The 27,278-nt window shown below is 28.2% G+C and overlaps 5 protein-coding genes across 8 annotated transcripts; all 5 read left to right on the top strand.

Annotated features, from left to right (window-relative positions):
• The first annotated feature begins 4,012 nt into the window (after positions 1 to 4,012).
• Positions 4,013 to 6,192, top strand: LOC130674560 (cysteine-rich venom protein 1-like). Its single transcript, XM_057479919.1, has 3 exons — positions 4,013 to 4,168; positions 5,785 to 5,885; positions 5,985 to 6,192. The coding sequence occupies exons 1-3, from the start codon at positions 4,120 to 4,122 to the stop codon at positions 6,090 to 6,092; spliced, it is 258 nt and encodes an 85-aa protein (XP_057335902.1). The 5' UTR covers positions 4,013 to 4,119; the 3' UTR covers positions 6,093 to 6,192.
• Positions 6,193 to 7,957: 1,765 nt separating this feature from the next.
• LOC130674551 (chymotrypsin inhibitor-like) lies at positions 7,958 to 8,656 on the top strand. The gene is made up of 3 exons (XM_057479908.1): positions 7,958 to 8,087; positions 8,233 to 8,345; positions 8,419 to 8,656. The coding sequence occupies exons 1-3, from the start codon at positions 8,036 to 8,038 to the stop codon at positions 8,518 to 8,520; spliced, it is 267 nt and encodes an 88-aa protein (XP_057335891.1). The 5' UTR covers positions 7,958 to 8,035; the 3' UTR covers positions 8,521 to 8,656.
• Positions 8,657 to 11,041: 2,385 nt separating this feature from the next.
• Positions 11,042 to 11,944, top strand: LOC130674550 (uncharacterized). Its single transcript, XM_057479907.1, has 4 exons — positions 11,042 to 11,200; positions 11,273 to 11,382; positions 11,466 to 11,696; positions 11,772 to 11,944. The coding sequence occupies exons 1-4, from the start codon at positions 11,149 to 11,151 to the stop codon at positions 11,874 to 11,876; spliced, it is 498 nt and encodes a 165-aa protein (XP_057335890.1). The 5' UTR covers positions 11,042 to 11,148; the 3' UTR covers positions 11,877 to 11,944.
• Positions 11,945 to 13,498: 1,554 nt separating this feature from the next.
• Positions 13,499 to 20,003, top strand: LOC130674945 (uncharacterized). 2 transcript variants are annotated; one of them, XR_008991183.1, is made up of 5 exons: positions 13,499 to 13,609; positions 13,712 to 13,824; positions 19,292 to 19,401; positions 19,476 to 19,694; positions 19,770 to 20,003. XR_008991183.1 is itself a non-coding variant. In XM_057480392.1 (4 exons), the coding sequence occupies exons 1-4, from the start codon at positions 19,168 to 19,170 to the stop codon at positions 19,863 to 19,865; spliced, it is 477 nt and encodes a 158-aa protein (XP_057336375.1). In that variant the 5' UTR covers positions 18,900 to 19,167; the 3' UTR covers positions 19,866 to 20,003. The 2 variants fall into 2 exon arrangements, 1 of the variants encoding a protein (XP_057336375.1); XM_057480392.1 differs by lacking the exons at positions 13,499 to 13,609; positions 13,712 to 13,824 and adding an exon at positions 18,900 to 19,219.
• Positions 20,004 to 22,073: 2,070 nt separating this feature from the next.
• LOC130674345 (uncharacterized) lies at positions 22,074 to 26,915 on the top strand. Of its 3 annotated transcripts, XR_008991028.1 has the most exons (7): positions 22,268 to 22,437; positions 22,510 to 22,619; positions 23,632 to 23,841; positions 23,922 to 24,580; positions 25,743 to 25,855; positions 25,936 to 26,131; positions 26,224 to 26,915. XR_008991028.1 is itself a non-coding variant. In XM_057479646.1 (6 exons), exons 1-4 carry the CDS (start codon positions 22,095 to 22,097, stop codon positions 24,015 to 24,017), a joined length of 528 nt encoding a protein of 175 aa, XP_057335629.1. In that variant the 5' UTR covers positions 22,074 to 22,094; the 3' UTR covers positions 24,018 to 24,580; positions 25,743 to 25,855; positions 25,936 to 26,914. The 3 variants fall into 3 exon arrangements, 2 of the variants coding, with proteins under 2 accessions (XP_057335629.1, XP_057335630.1); XM_057479646.1 differs by lacking the exon at positions 22,268 to 22,437 and adding an exon at positions 22,074 to 22,206 and having other exon boundaries at positions 25,936 to 26,914; XM_057479647.1 differs by having other exon boundaries at positions 22,241 to 22,437; positions 25,936 to 26,914.
• The last annotated feature ends 363 nt before the right edge of the window (positions 26,916 to 27,278 follow it).

Below are 27,278 nucleotides of genomic sequence, written 5' to 3'. Positions count from 1 at the left end.
GTGATACTACCCTGGTAGGAACACGGTAAGAAATATTTTGCGGATATCACTATGCCAGTATGGGCGTGAACGCAATACTGTATGGTATCGAAGATTTTTATAGGTTATAAAATTGTATGCATAGATGGTTCGACTATTGCGGGAATAGTAACATTGGCAATAGTTGTCGTGGACGCCACAATGTCAGTATGGCCGTCAGGCCCATACTGCGTTGCCGTATCTACAATGCTTCTGGCCGATAAACCTAGTCTAACGACATCTATATAGTTTTGGTGGTACTACGATAGTATACATTGATTGACACGCCAGAAATTATGTCGGGAAAAACTAGTAGCATCGTGCCCTCGGCATTGTAGTTCGGGTCTCAGGGCCATACTGTTTCGCCGTGCCTGCTATGCATACGTGTGAGCAATACAATAGCTCCAGTACTATACAGTATAATAAATAACGCCATACTTCTGGGACTCTTTACAATACTGTCTTTTTAGTATCTATCTTGAGACCATACAAGCATGGTGTTGATGGCCATGCATTTCTTACCATGAAGGGACCATTGGACAAGGCTCGGACCAGGCTTTGGCCAACCATCATGCCAGAGTTCCGAGCCTTGGTCAAGCCTTGGCTGAGCATTGGTCCAAACCTTGGATGATGTCCATGTTCCAACCCTTGGGAAACAAAATATCAAGCCTCGGTATCTATGTATATATACATAGATTTGAAGCACATGACTGATCAACTTGCCCCATATTTTTTATTATACTCCAGTTTCTTATGAATTTACTTCATATGATATAATGCCATCAATCATAATTAAAAAAAAAATACTTATTGAATTTTTTATTTACTTATTATTTGTTATTATTAAAAGAAATCAATTAAAAATCAGTTATCAAAACGTAAGAAAAATATTTTTTAATGACATAAAAAAGCAATTATTTTTATTGTTTATATTTAAACAAAAGTACTTTTAAAAAATTGACAAAAAAAAAATAGCCATGGTTCATATCCGACGAAACGACGCGCGACCTACTAATTACTTAGCCGCGGGCAATCATGCGGGATTGTGCTCACAAACCGTGCCCTATGTACGAACCTTGCCAACAAATATTTGTATCCAGGATTTCGCCCGTCTGCTCATTTTGCTCTATACTTTATAAAAAAGCACTGAAGACTAAGTGAGCTCGACAAAAAATTTACTAAAAAAAATAAAGTCTTTATTAAACTACCCCTTTAATCTCATTTTTACTTTTCATCTTCAAATGCTACACAACAATTTAATAATATAACATAATTATTCAATAATTTAAAAATTAGTAGAATAATATTTTAACTTTGGTAGCGTTTAGTGTTTCAGTAATCGAATAAAAAATTTTAATTAAATGAGAAGAGAGAATGAAAATCTTCTTCGATCTTATTATCATTTCTTCAATATTGATAAACGGGATGATCATAATGATGATCGGGATGATTATTATGATCATCCCAACGATCATTATGATCATCCCGATCGTCATTATGATCATCCCGATAAACATGTATAAGTCGCTTTGAGTGCTACCTCAACGATCTCAATTGGTTAATCTGTTCAAAAGTTTTAAAATACTTACATACTACGTACGCACATAAATACATACATACACATGGGCATCATCTCGAAATTAGTCAGAATAGCTTCCTAAGACCTAAAAACGTCAAGATCTGTTGAAAACTCAGTTTTTAAAAATCGGACTAAAATTAATAACTTTCTTTTTTTTGAAAATTTCCAATTTGATTAGCAGAAGTTCAAAAATTTGTAATTTGTCGTAAAATCACTGAAAAAGAAGAGAACTTAAATTCATTGTTGAAAGCATGAATACAGCTTAGTAACATTTTTTGATGAGATGTAATGTTAAAAAATGAATCAAAATCGGGTAACAAATCAGCGATTTAAAATTTGAAAAATTTTTGATAATGATAATTTTGATGAAGTTCAAAACCAATCGGAGAGTTAAGTTATTGTAAAATATTATAACGAATGTCGTAGAAAAATTGTTTTTTTCAAATTTAATTTTCGAATAACCCCAAAATTCACTTGACTAAATTTCAAACTTTAATGGACTTGAAAACTTTGATCCAATCTCAGTAAAGCCGCAAATTCTATTAGTATAGAAACGGTCTGTTCGGAAAATGTATATAATTTCTATTCGCATCCTGAAAATTGGACAGATCAAAATTTCTAATTTTCCATTTTAATAACAGCTAGTTGGAAAAACAATCAAATTGTTTTTTAACCCACACGGAGAGAAGAGAATGGTAATGATTACCATTCTACATGGTAACCAGTCCTATTTTTTAAAGCGTAGAAATCGATACTATGTAGCATGGGAATGATTACCATTCTTCTGGTAATATTTACCATATTACATAGTAATCATGCTACTGGTAAATATTACTTAGTAGCATAGTAATCAAAGCCATGCTAGAATGCTACTGAGTCCCATGCTGTATAGCGTGAAAGCAGTTTAAATATTAAACGCAGCTATATACTATACACGTCGAATATATAAATTATGACATTACCACACAGAAAAAAAAAATTCTCGACTGAATTCTTGATTCAAGAAAATTTCTTGGAAACCTAAATTTTCTCAGATAAAGTAGAAATCTCCGACCAAGACGAATTTTTTTTAACCAAGACAAATTCTCTTGGCTCAAGAAAATCTTGACTTGGTTCCCGAAAACGTTTGTCTTCCAAAATATTTTCTTGACTCAAGATAATTTTTTTTCTGTGCATAATTGTAACAAATGACATTTGATTGCGATTTATTAAAAAAAAATAAAACAACTTAAAAAAAAATCGTTACATGTAATAGTTTTTCATAAAAAAATAAAGGTGTTATTGAATGTGTGGAATAATTTTCAATCAGTTAAAATTTTTTAAATCAGTTAAAAATTTATTTATTATTAATTATATAACCTAATTTTTAAATTATAAAACCTTATTTTAATATTAACCTTACTACCTTAAATTGGAAGTAGCTTCATCGAAATTGTAATAATTCCAATGTAGCATAGGAATGATTCCAATGTAGCATATGAATAATTCCCATGCTAGCATGGCTAGCGTTAACATGCTACATGATAATAATTACTATGTTACATTGGTGAATATACTATTCACTTCTCTCCGTGTAAGACTAAAAACTAAAAATTTATAAAAAATCTAACAATAAAATGTTTAAGACAAAATTTTCATTATTTTTTCTGACAAAAAATCAAGTGTGAAAGACCGTAGAAGCAGTCAGTAGTGCTAGTAAAAAGTAAAAGGAAAAAAAAAAATATAAAAAAGTGAACCACACAACAGGCTTAAGAGAATGAGAACGCGAACACTTGAGTTATAGCTGACGCGACTTTACGTGCAAGTATAATGGTCCTTGTACTACCCCACCGTTTCATAGTCTATTCATCTTCGAAACAAGCTCACCTACACCACCCCTCTCACTATCCTCATTTTTCCTCCTCCAGCCCACATCAAAACTGAGACACAGATCTGGGCTTATGCCTCGAGAAAAAATATAAAATCTTATCAGTCATATCTCTGTTTATATCGCGGACTGAAAAATTGTTTTTTGTTCCCGTTTTTATTTTTATTTTTCTTCTTGTTTTTGTTTTATCAACCAACACACAATCGACATCTTAACTTTATACTTTATTCACAATTTTCACTCTACCGTCGACATCTCGTCTTATCTCGAACATTATTATAAAAATAACAAATCGCAGTATACATTTATTTGGTTTTTTTTTTTTACATCCTGTCACTTAAATTTCTTTTCACATTCGTCAAATAGATAAATAAAACGCTTTTAACTCGAGAAATTGTATACATTTTTTTTTTTTTATTTCAAAAACATCTGCTTTAAAAAAATTCATAATTTTACGTCAGTATATTTAATTAATGATAATTTTTAAATTAACAAATTGATTACATTTTCACTTTGACACGTTTTATAAAAAAATATTCACTCGCATAATAATTAACGAAGCGGTATATTTTTTTTAAAAGATAAGATTGATAAGATATTGAATATAAAAGGTAATTTTTCTATGCCGTATATTTAATATATTAAATTATATAAAATGTATCGTGTTGTAGCTTCTTTTTTGTTTGCATTTTTTGTTATAGAAGGTAAAGAAATTTTTTTTAAAAAGTAAAATAGTTTTTATTAAAAATATATAGAACATGAATTTCATTTAAGAAATATCTTATATATTTTGACATGTCCGAATTTAAATGTACGAGGTATAAATTTTAAGATTAATGTTAGCAAAAATGATGAAGTATAAAGACGGTGGATTTAAATGATTGATTTAAAGTTAATGACGAGGTGACGTGTTTGCGTGAGCTGAAATTATAACTCGATCCTTAAACTTTTAAATAATAAATCTGGTTTGCGGAAGTAACATCAACTTTTGTTTATAAAATATGTAATTTGTAAGAATTAAATATGTTGTCCTTTATGATTTATTAGCTAGAGTTGACGTGGCTTCTCTCCAGTACTACCTACAAATTATCAAACATATTTATTGTTTATCTTTTCTTACAACTCATTTTAAATTAATAAATATGTAAAATCTCATCTTCCATGCTGACAAACTAATTACCCAAATAAATATTAATTTAAATCCAGAGCAGTCCACTTTACAATTCATTTTTTATAAGCTTTAAATATTTGTCCTCGACAAAAATATTATTATTTCGAGCTTTGCCTAACAAAATAATCAGAGCACAACTTTAAAGTGTACAAAAATAAGGAGTGATTTTTAAGGTAGTTCATTTTACTTAATATCGCTTACTCGCTTTTCTCATTTGAAATTGTGAGACAGATTTCTTTGAATGTTTATAACTTTTTTACTAATCGGTAGTATAATCATTTTTATATATTTTTAAATTTAAAATTTTTTTTTCTATATCCTGTTAGTTTTTGAAAAGATTCTTAAGCAAAATGATTTGAAATATACGTGAAAATATGACTTTTTTTTAAGTTAGTCCGAGCTACTACATGTTAACTATGTGCACTTTGATTATCAATATTTCGCTTTACAAATGGTAAAAAATTCTGATTATTTTAAATTACATGCAGGACCTACCTTGATATCATATTTTAATTACATGAAATTCCTATGAAAAGTCGGTTTGCGAGTGGACTACCTTAAGTAATCTGAATGTTATTTCAATCCGCACTCACTCCAATTTTGAGTTTTAATATGAAAGTTAATTCTCTTTAGGAATAAATTTCACTCCGAACTGGAGTTTCAAAATTGAAATCAACTTCCCTTCGAAGAGAATTTCACTCCAAGGGGTTTAAATAAATACACAGTCATCCGCTTCACATTCACTCCAGATTTAATCTGCTGCTTATTTTTTTGAACTTCATGTCATTTATAGTCGGGCTCCCAGAATTGTATAGTTTTGAAATTTTGTGTAAAAAAATTTTTAAATTCGTCCGTAAAAATATTTTTAAATTTTACTTTTTGTTATAGGATCCATTAAATAAAATTATTTATTAATAATTATTAATCGGATCGATCATTTGAAAAAGATTTAATTACCAAATATGTTTTCATTTGAATATACATATATCATAATGAATATAATTTTTTTTTCATCTTTAAATTTATAAAGTTGTCATTATTAATTAATAAAAAATTTTGGATTTAATTCATTGCCAGCGATAACTGTTTAAAAATTGTAATTTAAATCTAAAGTTTCTACAATTTTCAGTAATGAAATTTTGATTACAGTATTAACATGTAGTAAGAATGAAACGATGAGCCTGTGTGGAAAGATGTGTTTACCAACTTGTGAAAATCCTCATCCAAATACTAAGTTCTGTCCGCATACGGTTAGTTAATTTCTTTAATTTTTATTATGTAATTTTACTACAACCATTTTCTTATTATTCATTATCATTTATATTACTCTGTATTTGGTTATTTTTTAGCAATGCACGAATCTAACTGCTGCCTGTAGATGCAAGACTGGATATGTCCTTGATACAAAATGCACCCAGAAATGTATATTACAATGTGATTGTCCAAAAACAACATAAAAAAATAAATAATTTAAGTATAAATGTATTAAATGTATCTTTACTTATATCAATATAAATATTGATGTATTAAATATAAAATATCCATTAACAACAACAACAGCTTAGTTATTTTCTTTTCTTATTTACAATAATAAAAAAAAAAAAACAATTATTTACCATAAATTTTATAAATTTATTTTTGTATCTATATTTATTATTTATTGTATATTTAATATAAGCCAATATATCAATGCGCAAACATGTCATTATAATATGTGGCGAAAAAGATAAGATATTACAGAATGTAAAATACTAGTCATTTTTTTTCCTGACCATTTATCATAGCGGTGTAATTGTTAGCATAAAATAGTAAAAATAGGTATATAATTTGACGTCTATTGCTATCAATTGCATTGGTAATTTTATGAGTAATGATAATTTAACAATTTAAATTCATTAATTGTTTGATTATTGTTATTATTTATTGTAGAAGTATCTACGATAAGTTTCAAATCCAATTTAAATACAAATACAATTTAAAAACCCAATAACTGACAGAGTACAAAAAACTGGACCATCGTAAGACTTTATAACTATCAAAATTAATTGGGTAAAAATTATTCATGTGTGAATCTTACATAATTTTTGTGAATTTATTTCTTAACGGCGGCTGCTAGTGTGAAATTGTAAAAAAATGTTTTTTTTGCATATTTCGATAGTCTATAATTTCAAAAATAACATACTGCAATTTCAAAAGCATATTTCAAGTAGTTTTTTCGAACTACAGCCATCCGAAAAACGGCCGCTTATCGGTTCTCGAAAATAGGGTAGAAGTACCGTTTTTGGCCACTTGATGGCCAATTTCGGCCACTTAGAAATTTTGAATATTATAATTTGTAAAATACGCAACAACATAATTAATTTTTGTAAATGTGTTTGAAGATATGTTTATCAGACTATTGCAATGAAATTTTTTTTTAATACGTTTTCATTATTTAAAATTAAGTATTAAATGTCCAAAAATCGAGCAGTGGCCGCAAATGGTACTTCTATCCTACATTTTTCAAAATTACTACAGTTATAACTCGAAAACAAATTATCCGATCGATTTTATTCGAATTGCAGCTTTTTTTATACATGTTTTTACGTACCACGAACCTCCAGTTTTCCGATCGAATCAAAAATGTAATTCTGCCAGGCCAAGAATCATCAAATTTTCGCGCAAAATTTGTAATTTTTTTTAAAAACTCCACCATTTTGTTAAATTAAAATTTTTTTCTTAGCCCGAGGGTCATGGTACGGGGAATACCTTCTTGATTAATAGACTTTTTGGTTTTTTTGATTTCCTGAACTGCAAAGGTCGCTATCACTAGCAGAAGAGGGGACTTTTTTGTTGTAGCCTTGGGAGATTGTGAATAACTCGCTGAATATTGAATTTTTTGGTTCAAAAATTCAATCTTGTATTCATTATATATCCACAAATATATCCTCAAAACATTCAAACATTCCATGCAGTAGTTTTCTTCAAAAAAATTCCCAAAAATCATCTTTTTTTTAGGCGATCACACTAGTGGTCCCCCTTAAGGGTTAACTTAGTTATGCAGCGTAGCAAACTCTCTTGATTGCCACAAATATTTTTCAAATCAATTAGTTTATCCATAAGATATTGAGGTACGTTCGAATTTATAACCTCTTTTAAATACTCAGACATTATTATCAAACCACAATATATAGGCAGATATCAAAAAAATAACCATGATAAGATTAAAATAGTACGTAAATCCCCTTTTTGCAGAAATTAAAAAAATGTGTAATTATTATAATTTTGAAATAATTATCCATCTATTTATCAATCTATATTTTTCCTTGTTTACGTTGTGTGACGAAATCGATAAGATAAAAAAAATGACTATTATTTTTTTCCTACAATTTGTCAGTCATTGCGATCGCTCGGAGTAAACATGTTTGTTTTTATTTTTTTCCTGATGCTAACAATTATAACTGCAGACAAAGGTAGTCATTACAATAAATAATTTAGAATTTAACAATTAGTAATTACATATTAGACTATTACATATTACATATTTGTGTAATGCGATAATTATATAAAATATTACAAGAATAATCAATTACTTATTTTAAATTTAAATTATAATAGAAATAGATAATATTCATGTTTGTGGCTCAAATGAAAAATCGGATTTATGTGGACATATGTGCGAACCAACGTGTGCTAATCCCCATCCCAACCCTAATTTTTGCCCAGGACTAGTAAGTATATTTAGTAATTAGAATTACAAAAGCCGAATAATTATTAACATTTTTTTTTAAATAACTTATTCAGCAATGCACGGAACTAACACGGCAATGTCGGTGTGAGCATGGATATTTACGTGATTCAAATAAAAATTGTGTAGACCCTAAAGATTGTCCAGCAAAAAAGTAATAGAATATGTATTTCGATGTTATTAAAATAAACAAATTCAAAAAAGTTAAATATACATTTTTTTAAAAATCATTATTAGAATTAAAATTTTGTAACTTGGGTTCAAATTGCTATTATGGAATAAAAAAAAAATTCATTTGTAATCTCTAAAGTTGCAGTTTCAAATTATTGTAATCCTGAAATTTATTTTGAAGACTTATTGTGTAGCAATAATAAAATTTTTATTTAACACGTGTCGCTAGAATCAAAACAGAGTGGAGCAAAATTTTTATAACGATCACTAATTTATTTTACACTTCCCGCTAAGAAAATTGAAAATTTTCAAAGATCGGGAAGTTATTGGTTTCGGTCCGATTTTCGAAAACCGATTTTCTATCAGATCTTGACGTTTTGAGGTTCTAGGAAGCTATTCTGACTAATTTTAAGATGATGTCCGAGTGTATGTATGTGTGTACGTACGTACGTACGTATGTAAATATTCTATAACTTTTGAACGGATAAACTGATTTTGATCGTTAAGGTGTCATTCGACGCGCCTTGTTAAATACTACAAGCTGTCAAAATTTCAGATGGATTGATTCCAAAATCTAATCAGCTCTAAAACTTTATAAGCCGCGTCGAATGCCACTTCAACCATCAAAATCGGTTCATTCGTTCAAGAGAAACTGTTGACGAAAGAATTAAAAAAAAAATTTTTTTTTAGTTTTTTTGAAATTTCTCAAAAACGACTAGATAAATTAATGTCAAAATTTGATCAGCTTTAGAACTTGATAAACCGCGTCGATTGGCTCCTCAACCGTCTTAATCGGTCAATTCGTTTGAGAGATATCGTTGATGAAAGAAATAGAGAAAAACGTTTTTTTTTCGAATATCTACAATAAAATTGAATCAATCGATTTCAAAATCTAATCAGCTCTAGAACACAATAAAACGCGTCAATCGCCACCTTAACCGTCTCAATCAGTCAATTCGTTTGAGAAATATCGTTAGAGGAAAAATGGTAAAAAACGTTTTTTTGCGAAAACAACGGCATCCAAAAGTATTTTCGAGCTCGAAGAGCTCGAAAACGTATTCACAACGATGTCTCCGAGCTCAAGGATCTGGAATATAGCGATTTTTTTTCTTCAATACTGCACGAAGAAAATTTAAGAATATTTTCTATGTTACTAAATTTTTAATTTTTAACTATTTGATATAGTAGTTAATTTTTTCAGTGGTAAAATAGTTAGTTTTACTATAGAGAGTGATAACAATAACAATTTATGGTAGTGACAATTACTATCGAAGATACTCATTGTTACTATTGAAGATCATAACTGTCACAATCGAAGATGGTAACTGTTACCATTCAAGGTTGTAAAAATTCTGAAACAAAAAATACGATGAATTTATACACGCTAAAAAACAAAGGTAACTATCACCATCTTGTAATAGGAAATGATTACCATCTGAATGTGATAATCATTATCATGCTTTTATGTTAACTATTGCACGACTCATGATGCGAAGCATCAGAGTGTGCTTTACGATCGAAAAATTTTATTTGCCTCAATTCGGCAATTTGTTTCTCATATAGTAATAATTACTATTGCCGCCCGACTAGTAATTACTTTGGGATCCGCCCAGCGTATATATCTGGTCCTCATTGGGCCCCAATGGAACATTCCCAATAGGGAAGTCCTTATGAGGGCCCAATCAGAACCCAATCGAAAAATCCCAAACAAAAATAAAATAATTCGTGGTCAGTATTTCCTAACTGGGTCCTAAGTAAGAAATCCCAGTGTAAAAATAAAAATTATCATCAATATTTCCCAATTAGAACATGAGTGGGACCTAAAGTGGGAAGACCCAACGTGAAAATAAAAAAGTTATTGCCCTTTTTCCCAATTGGGTTCTGTGTGGGACCTAAGTAGGAAAACCCACTTACAATAACTCGATGACAACTTTTACCAGGCCGGGGTACAACAGAATACTTAAGCAAGTAATTAATTTTGGTGGCTGTTCGGCGTGTACTATTCGTTTATATTTATTTTAAAGAACTACGTCATCATTTTTTTTTACTTCTTAAAGTTGTTGAATGTCCCATTCCACCCCAGATTCTTTCTCTTACTCTTAAATCCACAACAAGCTTAAAATAACTTAAAAATTTTCAATATAAAATTTTTGTTTGTCAAAATTTTAGGCGTCCGATCGTGCCCCGGTTTCTCTTATCGACAAAAAACAGAAAGCCGCATAAATTTTTCTTGTTATTAAAGTATATATTTTATTAAATTATCTTGAATTAATAATTTTTTAACGATAACATCTATACAATTACACGATAACTGCAATCCGAAACGAAAAAAAAATAAAATAATTTTGGAATTACGAAATAATTAAAATGTCCTTGACTTTATCACCACAATCGTCATAAAGCAAATGTGTACTTTCCGTCATACAAGGAAAAATTCATATCTGTTATTAATTATTGCACAATTACAAAAGTATATATATATATAAATACATATATATAAATTTTTGGAATAAATATCAAGAATTAGTACTGATTTCTTCATTCAAATTAAATACCCAGTGGAATTTATTTCTCGTCACGTAATTATAATAAATTATTAAAAATTGTTTAAAAATATGGGACGACATTTAATACTCAGTTTGTGTTTTGTGTCACTCGCACTAATATGTAATGTTATTAATTGTTAATTAAATATTTATATTTATAAATTATCCTCTAATAAATCATTATTTATTAAAGGTTGCCAAGGTTATAAGTATAAGTGTGGGCTTCATGAGTCACTGGATCTTTGTGGCCGTTCATGCGAACCTTCTTGTGAACTAAGCGATTTTTCTGCTGTAATCTGTCAAGTTAGTAAAAAAAAATGTTCTCTCTTTAAATTTATTGAATTATTTATTTATTTGTTTGTTTGTTTGTTTGTTTGTTTACTTAGCAATGTACTTATAAAACACTAGGTTGTCGTTGCGACAAAGGGTATTTGAGATACAAAGAAAGGTGTATTCTACCTAAAGATTGTCCACCTAAAACTACAATCAACCCTCCAACCAGTCCTCCAACTAATCCTCCAACCAATTGTGCCTATGGAGAAATTAAGGGGGCTTGTGGAAGAACTTGCGAAGGAAATTGCACTCATCCTTACGAACCAAAAAAATGTGCACTCATTGTTCGTATTTATTATTTAACAAACAGTCAATATTGTTTTATTTTATTATTTCATAATTGTAATGATTGTTTTCAGAGATGTTCAACAGAGAGTTGTCGATGTGATTTAGCTAAAGGAATGGTAAGACATCCAGGAGGATATTGTGTTCACAAGAATCAATGTCCTAGAAAATGTTGTTGAAAAGTTTTAAGATTTATAACATTTCTTAATTGTTATTATAAAATAAACTAATAAAGATTATTGGAAAATACATTGTGTAAAATAACTTTTCCTTCTTAAATATTATTGTTATTATTGCAGACATATTTACATCTAAAAGAGAACGGGATAACCCTGCTTAAAAAATCCGATAGATTCTTATAATTGTACATACGTAACTATAACACTTCTCATAGAACTCATTCAGTCTTATAAAATCTCAATAGGAATATATGAGAAACTATTGGATTTTATGAGATTTTCTAAACAGGGAAGTGGTAGACAAAAATTTTGGAGGCAATTTTTTTAAATTGTCCTTAAGCATAATTTTGGATCCCAACTATGATTTTAAGGTAGTCTAGTAACTCGCGCCGTTTTTCGTGCCTATTTTTCTGGGCCTTTTTTTGAGAAAGAACAAATTAAAAGTTTTGAATTTTCAATGTGTTTTTATTTACATCTCAAGGTATGATGTGCGCTCATACAATAAATATGTATTCTTTAGCAATGTCATACCTTTTAATTATTTCATATGGAGATCGTATTTCGAATTGATTTTGGTTCAATTGACTTTAATAATGCACTCCAAATACATTCAAACATTTTTTTCTTATTTGTATATTTTCTTCCCAATATCCCAGTTACTTAAGTAACCAATTGGTGTTTTTGTTTTTTGATTTCAGTATTTTTAGCAAAAAAATTATGTTTTATGCAGTAAAGGATAAATGTTGAACGTGTACTTGACGCGACCTTATAACAGCCCGGGAAAAGATGATCAGACCTGATCAGACATGAACAGGAATGATCATGTCTAATTTCAGGCCTGATCATACATGAACAAGCATGGTCATGTCTGAACATTTTTTCCCGGAAGAGAATCAGTTTTTGGCGGGATTGTTTAGTCTATTTCATCAATTTTCATATTTATTAATTTATCATATATATTAATTAATTAACTAATTATTTAGTAACGCGAACTCTTATTGGTCAGCATGGGACAACTAGGGGCCACCATTATAATAAAAAATTTGGCGATTGTTATAATTACGTTTCAGACAAAGTAGAAACTACGATATTTTTTCTCCGTGTACGAAATAACTGATCCGTTATTTAATTTCGATATAAAAAATAACTTTTTAGCTCGAAGAGCTCGAAAATTCTAGATTCGGAGGAAGTATGAGTTTAAAAATACCGAAAAGTTTTGGGATGACCCTTAAGATCAACCGCTTTCCAGATTTTATTTATTTTTTTAAGCTACCTCATAAAACCTAAAAGTCGTTTGTATAAAAACAAAAATTTGTTTTACTTTCTTTAACTCTAAATGGAAGGTCAAATAATATTTAGCTACAGATTTTCCTTATTTACAACATATAAACATTGAAATTTAGCAATTGAATATTTTTTAAAATTTATCTTTGTGATTTATAAAATATATATACATATGAACAGAAATAACAAACATGTTTTTATTCAAAAGTTATAATAAGAATATCAACTCATAACTCACATATATATGAATATACCATGTTTATATATGTGGGTTGTAAAATAAATAAAATATTAAAACCAAAGCACTGAGCATTTGGTATATAAGCTCAGTAATCCGGAGTAACTTTATTAAAATTGACGTGAAAAATAAAACCACCGTTCAATTTATCATTTAAATATGACTTCTAGAGTAATATTTTTGTTATCTTTAATTTCTTTCGCACAAATAAGTAAGTGTAAAATTAATGAATCAGTAACATATTTATATATCTTTATAATTATAATTATTACTATATTATTTAACCATATATGTATTTTTTTTAATTAAATAGTTAATGCACAAGTACAAAATCGTTGTGGACCAAATGAAACTTTGATAAATTGTGGAACATTGTGTGAGAAAACTTGTAAACGACTATACATTCCTTTAGAATGTAAAGATCTTGTAAGTACTTTTATTCATGCATGATAACCAGTCATTGCAGTTTTAATGTCCTTTTGCATGTCTCAAATGCGAAGCTCTATTATCACCATAAAAAAAAATCGAGATCTTCACAGTTTAAATTACTTCCATCGACTTTATACTGCACTTATTGTATAGTAAATTGTCTTATTGAGAAGGTTAATTGCAAGTTTAGATTTCACTATATTTACCCGAGTCGAAATTTAAAACGTATCTCAAGCGTCTCAGACGTTGTAAGCGTGATTAAAACGTTTCAGCTCAAAAACGTAATAAGTGCAATTTTGAGCGCTTAAGTATGGAATAAGCGGGAAGTTGAAGGGATGACCTTTAGGGTCAACCGTTTTCCTAATTTTTTTTCAAGTGGTCCATTATGCCTCGTATATCACATATTGGCCCGAAATATCATAAAAACATCATAGAGGTCATAACTTGACGGAAAATGGAAAAAAAAAATGTACCTAGTACCTAGTACATGACCTTTTTAATTTTTATCGGAATTAAAAAATTATTGAAAAGTTTTAATTACGCTCTTAACGCCTGAGACGCTTGAGATACGTTTTAAATTTCGACTCGGGTAAAAATTGGTGTATTACCCTACGATGGACGGTATGGCTCAATAAGTCATAGATCAAATTGAACGAAATATAGTATGGGGTCGGATAGCTCAACGAGTAGAGCACTCGGCTCAAAGACGGTTTTCAATAGTCTTTTTTCCGTCAATTACAAGATTAATAATTACTGAGTCAAACTCATAAATAAAATAATTTATGATTAAAATGATTTCAAACTTAAATAGCCTTCAGCTTATCACTAAAGTATGCGAGAGCACGGCAGTGCCCAGTAGTTCCAACGAAACTACCAGCCAGATATGTTTATTATTAAAGAGTATTTCTTAAGTTATACTTCTTCTCCATGTTAAAACAATCTACTGACTTGAACGGAATAAACCTTATTTATAAAAATAAAAAGGTAGGGCATTCCGCGCGATACCGATATGGTCTGGGTTCGAATCCCAGTTTGGGCTATCTATATTTTTCTCAATTTATCTATAAATTATCTTATTGAAAAGATTAATTATAAGTTTAGGTTTCACTATATTTAAAAATATGTCGTTCTATACATAGTATATAGGCATTTCAATGAACAATTTTGACTTAGTATAATAATCCGCTCGGCATGAATGTCTGAAAGACAGCTTTTAATTATCAGAAAGATGACATAATTTTTAGGTAACTTTATGATACCAATAAGATGTCTTTCTGACACTCATGCCGAGTGGGAAGTTCTTTTATTTAGACTATTACTGAACAAAGTTTGGTTGAAAGGATTTTTTCTTGGACGGCAATTCGTCTGTATGAATGTGAACATGATATCACTTCAAGAACTCAACACGGAAAAAAGAGCAGTTGAAAAATTACAGTTTCGTATAGTAGTAAAGCGCTCCGAGTCTCAAACTGTAAAAATTACATTTTTTATCAGTACATTTTACAGAAATAACAAGATTACAGTTTCAAACTCGATATTGTCGATTTAAACTGTAAAATTTCCTGCTTAAAATTGTATTGATTTTATTACTATAACAAATTTCTAAAATTACGGTTCAAGCTTTGATGTTTAAAGATTTTTGCCCCGAAAGCCTTTTTTACTGTAGAAACTGTAATTTTTCAACTACTCTTTTTTCCGTGAATGAATCACTTGGAGTTTTTTTTTATAAGCTTCAGATATTATAATTCTGTGGAAGCCTTTTGAATTTTACTACATTGTAAAAATAATGAGCTTAGGTCTTTGATATTTTGACATTGATATTACAATATTGTTTTTTTTTTAATGTATAATAGTTGTTATATCCTAGCCATTTAATTTGCAAATTTTCGTATTTGTATTCCGCACTCCACAGAGTTATTTTTTATAAATAATATAATAAATAAAAAACTCTCCTTCGAAGTGAACGTTTTTACTCCAAATAAATTAAATAAATATAAAATCGTCCGCTACACACTCATTCCGAAAATTTTATACACTATATATATAATATTGATAAATTTTTTATCATATACTTTTATCATATACAAATTTATTTATTTTCTTAACAGCGATGTCTAGTTGCCGGGTGCGCTTGTGATTACCCTGTGGAAAAGCTCTCATAAATTCTGATAAGATATTGAATATTTTTTATGAGAATCTATGAGCTTCGAAAATATCTATGAGATTTAAAAAAATTCTCATATGAATTTTTATGAGAATCTATGAGTCAAAGCTTTTGATGTTTTTCTATCATGATTTCCGTACTAGATTTTTAAAAGAATGAGTAAGATTTTTTAATTTATGAGATTTTATGACTCGAATTCCGCCAACGATTATGAGATTGAATAAGTACTTTCACTTATATAAGATTCTTACAGTTTATTCTAATGTATTTTCAATAAGAATTGATCAGGCGAATTCCGATGTTATAATACTTACAAAATCTCAATAACATTATTTTTTCATACGAAATTTTCAGAATCTATAAGTTTTAGTAAGAGTTATCCTAGGAGATAATATCTTATTGAATATCATAAAATATTTGTCATATTTTATGAGAAAATATTTAACATGTATTTCTTCGAAATTTTATGAGACTGAATCAGGAATCACATGGACAAATGCAGACCTTTTTCTCATAAAAATTTTATGAGAATTAGTAAGAAAATCTATAATCGAATTAACTTGTAAAAACTTGAAAGATTTAATTTCAATTTAAAAGCTATGTGATTTATGAGTTTTTGTAAGTTTTATTTAGAAGGCTATTACTTATAAAATATTATGGAGTACTTATGAGATTTTATAAATAATTTCCATTCACATCAAATATTAATTTTATCAGATTCATTTAAAAATAATTGCTTAACTTCATTTTTTTTTACAAGAATTTACATCAGAAATACTAATATTATCACTTTTTCTTGTACTTTGAATATATATTTTAACTGTTCGGAGATGAGTGAAAATATAAGTTTTTATGTGATTTTTTACAAACCCAGTAATGTATCTTGCCCCATTTTTTTTTTTTGGTGCAAGATACATTATTTTTTTGTAGCAATATTGCATTTTTTTGGTTAAACAGAATAAAATTTCTCGGAACAAGTACTATTCTTTTTACGCAAGTATTTTTGTATTCTCCGACCAAAATAACAAAAGTTGCTTAAGCTAAGAGAAAAAATTTTTTGGGAGAAAAGATCGATATGGAGAAGGGGAAAGTCACCGGTGCTAGGCAGCAGCAGCGGGAGTAGTTCGGTGCTCGCCACGAGATCACGCCTACAACATGTAGTGTCCCTGGTAAGACATTTATTTCAGAAGTGTTATATTCCAAATTTCAATACGATTTTATTCGAGTAATCCTCTGTCATTTGACAGAACAACAAGTACCTTATAGTATATCCCATAATACATCATGACTTTAATATTTAATATTACTTGAGTAATTTTTGATGAATAAATAAACTGACTCAATTTCATAGATTTTTCGTGAATAGATTGCTAAGGATTTTCGGCATAAATACTCATGAAAATATTCTTGAGTATACATAATAAATACTTTTTGAATTCATGCTAAAAAATTCAATAAGTAAGCATATAAACCTTAATCAATCTCATAAATTTTTTCGTTACTATATGGAAAATTACTGTAATCACATTGATTAATCAGTATCAAATCTTGTATGATTACTTCAGAAATCGTCTCATACAATCTTATTCATTTCCAAAATCTACTCAATTGTAAACTTTACATTTTTCGAAAACTTATAAATACTTATAATCACAATATTACAGCTTCTGTTTCTTATAGATTCTGATGATTTATATGAGAATTTTAAGAAAAACTTTTTTTTTGATGCACCATGTATGAGAAAATAATTGTATAAGAATTTTTGAGATTTTTCGTGGACAAATACTGATCGTTTTCTCATAGCAAATTTTTTTTATGAGATTTTATAAGACCTTTTCCACAGGGTACTCTAAAGGATACTATAGAAAAGAAAGTATTGACAAATGCGTTAAGCTTGTCGACTGTTTCAAAAATGATATAAAACAAAGAACAATTTCATCTTGTAAATAAAATAAATAATAGGCATGTTACGGGATCTTTTGATTACTCATTTTTAATATTAAAAAAAAAAAACATTTTTTGTTTTCATGCCCATGAAATAAATATTTGTAAAAATAAATAAAATAAAAAAACGTATTAGAATTTTTTTCAAAACACCCCACATATTAATTAATTTTAATTACATATAAGTATGAATTTCATTTTATAATAATAAATTCGATTGCAGAGAGATAAATGAGAGTTTTATCGAAAACGAAATTTCATTAGCATTTAATAAAATTTCATTAGTATTCAATAAAATTTTATTAGTATTTAATAAAATTTCGTTAGATACAAACATGTGTTTACTAAAATCACCGCAAACTTTCTTTTATGACGGCCATCTTTAATTCGTATGAAAGTGTCAAATTCGACTGCTGTTAATTTAAAAAAAAAACGTTTGTGAAATAAATACGAAAGACGTTTAATAATGGAAAATTTTCAATAAAAATAATGTTTTCTTCTATGTGATTTGTGTGTTTATTATTTTTTCATGAATTTAACCTAACTTAAAAAATTAAAAATGTTATTGTTTGATGAACTATACTGTAATTTATTTATAAACTTATAGAAAATAAAATATTTATTCAAAAATTAAAATTATTTAATAATTTATGTGATTTAAAAAAAATATCCACGTCCCTAAAATCGCCCAAAGTTTAAAAATTTAAGATTCTAACCTAGTTAACACTTTTTACTTCAAATGTAAGGATAACTTTTAATATTTTGATATTATTTACTTTAAAGTTATAACTCCAAGCGGACGCAGTTTACCCCGCTTTTACACCGGTTACCCTGCTTTTACACCGGTATTTTAACTCCACCGAATTACCCCTCCTACACTGGTGTAATTTCATTTTAACACCGCTTTTTTTTACACTGTACATTTACATAACTGCAATTCAAATAAGGAAAAAATAAAATAATTTTGGAATTACGAAATAATTAAAATGGCCTCGATTTTATCATCACAATCGTCATAAAGACAGCGTGTACTTTCCGTCATAGGAGGAAAAATTCATATCTGTTGTTAATTATTGCATAATTACAAAAATATATATATAGAAATACATATATATAAATTTTTGGAATAAATATCAAGAACTAGTACTGATATCTTCATTCAAATTAAATACACAGTGGAATTTATTTCTCATCACGTAATTATAATAAATTATTAAAAATTGTTTAAAAATATGGGACGATATTTAATACTCAGTTTGTGTTTTGGGTCACTCGCACTAATATGTAATGTTATTAATTATTAATTAAATATTTATATTTATAAATTATCCTCTAATAAATCATTATTTATTAAAGACTGTCAAGGTTATAAGAATGAATGTGGGCCTAATGAGTCACTGGATCTTTGTGGCCGTTCATGCGAACCTTCTTGTGAACTAAGCGATTTTTCTGCTGTAATTTGTCAAGTTAGTAAAAAAAATGCTCTCTCTTTAAATTTATTGAATTAATTATTTATTTATTCATTTGTTTGTTTACTTAGCAATGTACTTATCAAACAGAAGGTTGTCGTTGCGACGAAGGGTATTTGAGATACAACGAAAGGTGTATTCTACCTAATGATTGTCCACCTGAACCTCCAACCAACCCTCCAACCAATCCTCCAGGCAATTGTGCCTATGGCGAGATTTATGGGGCATGTGGAAGAACTTGCGAAGGCAATTGCATTAATCCTTTCGAACCAGAAATATGTCCACGCATCGTTCGTATTTATTATTTAACAAACAGTCAATATCGTTTTATTTTAATATTTCATAATTGTAATGATTGTTTTCAGAGATGTTCAACAGAGAGTTGTAGATGTGATTTAGCTGAAGGAATGGTAAGACATCCACGAGGATATTGTGTTCACAAGAGTCAATGCTCTAGATAATGTTGTTAAATAGTTTTAAGATTTCTAACATTTCTTAATTGTTATTATAAAATAAATTAATAAAGATTATTGGAAAATCCATTGTGTGAAATAACTTTCCGGTCTTGGATAATAATATTATTGCAGATATGTTTGTATATCTGAATATTTAATAAAATTTTCCAAGGAGTATACTCCTATATTTTTCAGGCCCAAATTTTTCTTACGAAGACTTTAATGACGGCCTTCATGATTATTTTGGAGTTTTCCTCTCAGAAATCTTCGCTACTGACTTTACCTATTTCTGTCAGGTCAAATTTCTCCTGAAAAAAAGCTTCTACAAATCCCCTAACTTTTCAAGCCCTAATTTTCCAAAGAAAACTCCATTATAGGTCCCCCTAGTCATTTTGGAATCATTTGTCTCGAAATATGTTCTTTCTATATTTCAATTATATGTTCGGCTTATATTGCACACCTTAAGCGCGAAAGCGCTGAGGGTATTTTACTGACGGTTCTTCCTCGTTGACAATTTCACTCATACATACAAAAACATTTCTACTCTCTTTTCATAGCACAAAAAATAGATCAAATTGTGTGCTCCCATGCAGATAATTTATTAAGAAATAATTTAAACCGAACGTTGAGTCGATTTGTTAATTCATTGATTTTAAATTAATTATTTTAATCCAAGAAACTAGTGTTGTCAATTGTTACGTATGAATCTTCGTAAGCACGATAACTCTCGAAGGAAATAATTAATCAGTCTATTTTTTTTTTATTGGATATGTATTTTTCATTCCAAGAACCCTTTCGAAAATCACACTCTAAATCGTTCCCGTTTAATTAGAATCGATGAATATCGAAACTGATAGTTCGACGTCAAATTTTTTTGTTTATACATAAAATTTCTAGCTTCTTCTTTTTCTAACAGCTGACTACTTATATCTGTTTCTCTTTTTTCTTTTCATCTCTCTATCTATCTAACTAGTACTCACAATAAAATTGGCGTGACAGTCGTAAAAGTGAGTGGTGACATCTACGCAAAAGGCGGCTTATTCAAATAAAAAAAAATTTTTTTAAATGGATTTTCATTTATTTTATTATATTTATTATTGTAATACTTATTAAAATAATGAGTGTAACAAGTAGATATAAATTTAATATCTTAGTCAGCCAATAATAATAATAAATAAATTATCTGTCAATACGAAAATTAATGGTTATTTCATTATTAATTAAGTTAATTTTTTATTACTACCACTATGCATAGTAATAGTTTTAAATTAAACATTTTATAAAAGTTTAAACAAAGTACATTAAATTTGAATGAATGAAACTTTTTTTGGATATACAAGTTTTTTATTTTTTCTTTCCATCAACTATTGGTTTTTAAGCTGTTTTTAGGTCAACAATGTATGGTGATAATATGTTTGTAAATATATTTATACAGTGAATATTGAAAAAAACAAGTAATGATTAAAAATAAAATGAGCGATTGAGGTGTGCACTTTTGGATTCTCCAACATTTTTTTTTTAATTAATTGGGAATCATTTGGGAAGGTTTAGGAATATAATTTTATTATTCAGCACTAATTAATTAATGGGTAATTATTTAATATTGTTTGAGCGTTTAGTGCGCATGTTAGAAAATATAATTAACACGACTTTTTCGTTAGCTAATAGTAAACTATTGAGGAAGAAAGTTATGAATTATTTTAGGTTTAAAATTCCAAATGCTAATTACTCATTAATTAATTAGTCCTAAACAATAGAGTCATATTCCTAAATCTAGCTTCAAAAATATTTCCCGATTAGGTATTTGTTTAGAAGTGGGGCTAACCCACTAAAAAAATTCATTTTTCAAAAAAATTTTTCTTTTTTTTTTTTTTCATAAGTCTATCGTAAAATAGAGCAATTTTGAAAAAAAAAAAATTTTTTTTTAAAATGTTCATTTTCTGATACAAAATTAATAAAAATTCATGTTTTTTTACTTAAAAACTAAAAAAATCAATTGAAATATTTATTTTTTCATATTCTAATATTTTTTTTCATAAATCCGCCGCGAAATAGAACAATTTGAAAAAAAAAAGCATTGAAAAATATTCATTTTTCGATTTTTTACAAGTGAAAATAGGGTTAGCCCCACTTCTAAACAATTACCCCCGATTAATTAAAAAAAAATTTATTGTCTGTAAAATATATATTCTAAAGTTGATGGTAGGGATTTCAAACGGTAGAGTTTATTCATAAATGCAACTTGGTAGTATTTTTTTTTCTGGTAGTGATTATATCATGGTAGATTTTTTCATTGGTAGATATTTGGAGATCCTAGATTTTTTATTGGAGCGGGAATTTTCCGTAGGTAGGTATGATGCAGCTGACTTCAATTGGGTAGAGATTTATTTTTGGTAGGGTCGCTTATGGCTGAGTCGTATACCTGCCTCAAGAATAAGTGCTGATATCATCATTCAATATAAATACACAGTAGAATTTATTTCTCATCACGTAACTATAATAAATTATTAAAAATTGTTTAAAAATATGGGACGACATTTAATACTCAGTTTGTGTTTTGTGTCACTCGCACTAATATGTAATGTTATTAATTGTTAATTAAATATTTATATTTATAAATTATCCTCTAATAAATCATTATTTATTAAAGGTTGCCAAGGTGATAAGTATGAGTGTGGGCCTAATGAGTCACGGAATCTTTGTGGCCGTTCATGCGAACCTTCTTGTGAACAAAGAGATTTTTCTGTAGCAATCTGTCCAGTAAGTGAATACGATGTTCTTTGTTTAAATTTATTGAATTATTTATTTCGCGTTCCTAATACCAAAAAGGCATATAAGTATTATATGCCTTTTTGGAATTAGAATGCCAAAAAGGCATATCATTTTTTTTTAATTCACCTATCGCTTCAGAGAGACGAAATTGATCAAAAAACAAATTTTAATTTTTGTTTTTTGATCAATTTCGTCTCTCTGATTAAAATTTTAATGCCAAAATGGCCTATAACAGCAAGCATATGCCTTTTTGGCATTAATTTAATTTTTTATTTTTTAGCTAATGCCAAAAAGGCGTATAAATAAAAAATCAATAAAATCAACGAATTGGTTAAATTAAATATTTATTAACAAAAAATGAATGAATTTAATATTTTAATGATTTTTTATTTATGCGCCTTTTTAGCATTAACTAAAAAATGAAAAATAAAATTAATGCCAAAAAGGCATATGCTTGCTGTTATAGGCCATTTTGGGATTAATATTTAAAATTTTGTTTTTTGATCAATTTCGTGATTCTAATACGATAAGTGGCTCCTAAAAAGTTTTCACCGAAAAATCAGAAAATTAGAATCGTCGAGCTTCAAAATGTTTTTTTTTTTTTTTTAAATTCACAGTACGACCATTATTCACATAAATACAATTACTCAAAACTCACTGAAGAATTCCGAAATTTTTTTCGACTTAAATTTTTTCCCTTAGTATATTTAAATTTGAATTCACGGGTTTAACTTCATGATAATATACTTTTTTTTTATATGCCTTTTTGGCATTAATGATCATTGTGCCTAAAAGCAAAAAGGCTTATGTATATTTATAGGCCTTTTTGGTTTTAATTTTTTTTATTATCAAAATATTCATTTCAAATCATTTCTAAGTGATTGAGCAAAAAAAAAAATTTATATGCCTTTTTAGCTTTATGGTAGATCTATATACAGCATATGCCTTTTTGGCATAAGGGACGCGATTTATTTGTTTGTTTGTTTGTTTGTTTACTTAGCAATGTACTTATCAAACAGAAGGTTGTCGTTGCGACGAAGGGTATTTGAGATACAAAGATAGATGTATTCTACCTAAAGATTGTCCACCTAAACCTCCAACCAATCCTCCAGCAACCGATTGTGCCTATGGAGAGATTAAGGGGGCTTGTGGAAGACTTTGCGAAGGAGATTGCACTGATCCTTTTTTACCAGAAGTATGCGGACGCATTGTACGTATTTATTAAATTATTCTTTAATAAACACTCAAGCTTATCTTATGTTATTCAGTAATTGGGATAATTGTTTTCAGAGATGTGCAACAGCAAGTTGTCAATGCGATTTAGTTAAAGGAATGGTAAGACATCCTGGAGGACATTGTGTTCACAAGAGTCGATGCCCTAAATAATGTTGCTAAAAAATTTGAAGATTCGTAACATTTCTTATTTGTTTTTATAAAATAAACTAATAAAGATTATTAGAAAATACGTTGTGTAAAATAACTTTCCTGTCTTGGATAATAATATTATTGCAGATATGTTTATATACCTGAATATTTAATAAAATCTCGTCATTTTTTCTGTACTTGTAACAAACTAACTCAAATATTTTTTTTTTTTAATATAAACTTCGTACGTCAATCAAATTTTTTTTAATTTTGTTGTTGAGATAATATATGAATAAATAAAAAACAAATAAGTTGATGTTTAAAAATAGCTTGATTTTTTTACTGATAGCTTACAATTGTATAAACACGACATAGTTCTATAGATGTACTGATATGTGTAATTGTAAATGCATTTGTATATAAGCTCAGTCATAACTTAAATACTTAGGAAAATAGACGCGAAATACATAGCGATAAGCTGTAAATTAAGTAATTTAAGAATATATATACGTATATTCAATATATTTACAATATGGGTTATAAAATGATATTTTTAATATCTGCTATTTTTTGTGTACAAACAAGTAAGTTGAAAATTTATTAATAATAAATATTTTATTACAATTATTTTTACTAGCGGTACCCCAGTATTAATTATTTTATAAATATTTTTATTTGTCACAAAGTTTGCAATTTACATAAAAAAGTTATCGTAAAAAAATTTGAATTATGGATAAAATAATACAGATAAAAATGGCTGGTAACTATTTTTTAGATAATTAAATGTTCGACAAAAACAGTCTCGATATCTTAGTAATTTCGATGGTAATAAAAAAGTTTTTATGAGCAAATTTAGAGTCAAAAAAGGACGTTCTTGGAACTTTTTTGGAATTTTGTATAGACGTTTTTATTTGTTCTATAAAAAATTCAAAAGTAGTGAGTTTTGAACTATTTTGACATGTTTCTGGAACGTCTTAATTTACAAAAGATGCAAAAGTAGTAATTTTGGAATGACTTTTTTAGTCTATAAAAAAGTTAAAAATGGTGATTCTGGAACTTTTTTTGGAATATCTATATAAAATTTCACAAAAGTTCCAAAAACGTCCTTTTTTTACTCTAAATTTGCTCATAAAAACTTTTTTTATACCATCAAAATTACTAACGTTCAAAAAAAGTTCCATTCGAAGTTCTAATCTGTCTAATTTTTAGAAGTTCCACATGCAGAACTTTTTTGGAACGAATTTTTTTTATACGGATTTTTACGGACATTTTATTATTTCGAGGAATTTACAGTTTAAATCGAAAAAGTAAATTTTAGTAAATCATTATTTTGTTAAGTGATCTATTTATTTTTTCTATATTTTCAAAACGGTCAAAAATGTGTTAATAAAGCCTTCAAACTTTTTCTGAAGCAAATCCAATTTCTTGCAAAATTTTTGTTTGAAACATTGCAAAATTTTTTTCTAAAATCTGTTATTACGCGTCAAATTATATTTTAACGTAAACCCACATTTTTTTATTTCAAATTTTTAGTATTAACTTTTAGTTAAATATTTTTATTAAATGAAAATAAAAATTTTGTAAACAAAATAAATAACACGTGCTCGAATGAACTATCGCATAAATTTGCCTAAAACGTTTTCCGAGCGATGTTGCATCGAATGACAAAGTATCATATCAAAAAGTTATTAAAGTTATAAGAATAGATTATAACTATCGTTATTATCAAAAATGTTTTTTTTTAAGTTGATTCAAAAACGAACGATAATTGTGCACAGGGTGAAACTATATTGTACTGTGCAAGACTGTGTGAAGCGACATGTAAAACACCATACATTACTGAACAATGCAAGCATACTGTAAGTACTTTTATCAATTTTTACAAATTGCTATGAAAATTTGTTATCCTACATTCAAAATTCATTTTTCATTTTGACAGAATTGTCTCCTCGGAGGATGTGGATGTGATTTGGATAAAGGATTCGTTAGAGATCCAAAAACTGATACCTGCGTGCAAGAAGCTAACTGCAGTAAATAAACAGTTATAAGAATTGTCTTCAAAAGCATTATGAATAAAAATTTAATTATTTTGGAAAGTCTTTTATCGGAACGTTGTCATTGTATAAAATTTTACTGTAGGTTTTTATATCAAAACCTAGTCGTTTTCGATTGGGACCAACTATGATCTTAAATATCTTGAATCACAGTATTTATTTTTATTTTTTAGGTCAACATCGCAATTTATTAATTTCAAACAATTACAGTCGAACTCCATTAACTCGGATTCCATTATCTCGGAACTTCCCTTCAATCTTGACCCTAACTACGAGCTACGCTGTCTCCCACCGGATACTATACATTTGTATGTCTCTGTCATGGAGACTTTAAAGTCTCCATAGTCTCTGTCTATATTTATTTATATATCATTCATGTAGATGTAATAGCGCATGCGTTATAGTTTCCTTCCAAAGAAGAAGGGGCATCCGTTAAGTCGGAAATTTAAAGAAATTTCCGCTCCTTCGTAAACTAACCGTCCGAGTTAATGGAGTTCGACTGTATTTTATTTATTAAAATAATTAATTTGGATTATTATCCTTCTCTTTACTCATAACAATAGTAACCCGAAATTCTCTTCAATAGATAATCATTTTAAAATGATTAATAGTTTGCCTGCAAATAATTTGCAATTCATCATTTGTAATCAATTACATAAAGTAATAAAGGTAAATCAGTACCCAAAACTTGTGTTTTCATTTATAATTTACATCATCACGCAAATGTTTATCATGAACCGAATAATATCCCATTCAATCAAACGTCAATAATAATTTGTACATAAATGCAAGCCGCTTAAATTAATTAAACTTACGTGACAAATGAATTCAAATCAATCAATAAATGTACCCACATATTTATTTAATAAATATTTGAAATAAAAAAAATATTTTTGACACAATTATTTTATATTTATTATTTTTTGTGGAATATGAAAGTTGATTTAATTAATTATAAGTATTTTCTAAAATAATTTGGTGAGTACGCATTATTTGTGTTATTTCAGTAAGAGTTTATGCAGAAATAATAACTATCTGACCAGCTGTTATAATATTCCTAGCAGCGTTATGTCGAGCAAGTTACTTGACGAAAGTTTTTGAGTTATTTTGAGGCAGATTTAAATAATACTTTTTTCCTACACACAAAAAAAAAATTCTCGACTGAAGGTAAATATTCTTGATTTAAGAAAATTTTTTTGGAGACCTAAATTTTCTCAGATAAAGTAGA

This window comes from Microplitis mediator, chromosome 9, assembly GCF_029852145.1.
Source record: "Microplitis mediator isolate UGA2020A chromosome 9, iyMicMedi2.1, whole genome shotgun sequence".
Taxonomy (NCBI): domain Eukaryota; kingdom Metazoa; phylum Arthropoda; class Insecta; order Hymenoptera; family Braconidae; genus Microplitis; species Microplitis mediator.
The sequence above is the reverse complement of the archived record's forward strand: the minus strand, read 5'-3'. Positions and strand labels throughout refer to the sequence as shown.

Bases quoted from the DNA above. Each gene is read 5' to 3' on its own strand.
- LOC130674560 (XM_057479919.1), top strand. From the start codon at position 4,120: ATGTATCGTGTTGTAGCTTCTTTTTTGTTTGCATTTTTTGTTATAGAA. The intron at 4,169-5,784 runs GTAAAGAAATTT...TTTTGATTACAG, and splicing joins TGCATTTTTTGTTATAGAAG to TATTAACATGTAGTAAGAAT. The intron at 5,886-5,984 runs GTTAGTTAATTT...GTTATTTTTTAG, and splicing joins CTAAGTTCTGTCCGCATACG to CAATGCACGAATCTAACTGC.
- LOC130674551 (XM_057479908.1), top strand. From the start codon at position 8,036: ATGTTTGTTTTTATTTTTTTCCTGATGCTAACAATTATAACTGCAGAC. The intron at 8,088-8,232 runs GTAGTCATTACA...AAATTATAATAG, and splicing joins AATTATAACTGCAGACAAAG to AAATAGATAATATTCATGTT. The intron at 8,346-8,418 runs GTAAGTATATTT...TAACTTATTCAG, and splicing joins CTAATTTTTGCCCAGGACTA to CAATGCACGGAACTAACACG.
- LOC130674550 (XM_057479907.1), top strand. From the start codon at position 11,149: ATGGGACGACATTTAATACTCAGTTTGTGTTTTGTGTCACTCGCACTA. The intron at 11,201-11,272 runs GTAATGTTATTA...TATTTATTAAAG, and splicing joins TGTGTCACTCGCACTAATAT to GTTGCCAAGGTTATAAGTAT. The intron at 11,697-11,771 runs GTTCGTATTTAT...GATTGTTTTCAG, and splicing joins CAAAAAAATGTGCACTCATT to AGATGTTCAACAGAGAGTTG.
- LOC130674945 (XM_057480392.1), top strand. From the start codon at position 19,168: ATGGGACGATATTTAATACTCAGTTTGTGTTTTGGGTCACTCGCACTA. The intron at 19,220-19,291 runs GTAATGTTATTA...TATTTATTAAAG, and splicing joins TGGGTCACTCGCACTAATAT to ACTGTCAAGGTTATAAGAAT. The intron at 19,402-19,475 runs GTTAGTAAAAAA...TTGTTTACTTAG, and splicing joins TTTCTGCTGTAATTTGTCAA to CAATGTACTTATCAAACAGA.
- LOC130674345 (XM_057479646.1), top strand. From the start codon at position 22,095: ATGCAACTTGGTAGTATTTTTTTTTCTGGTAGTGATTATATCATGGTA. The intron at 22,620-23,631 runs GTAAGTGAATAC...TTGTTTACTTAG, and splicing joins TTTCTGTAGCAATCTGTCCA to CAATGTACTTATCAAACAGA. The intron at 23,842-23,921 runs GTACGTATTTAT...AATTGTTTTCAG, and splicing joins CAGAAGTATGCGGACGCATT to AGATGTGCAACAGCAAGTTG.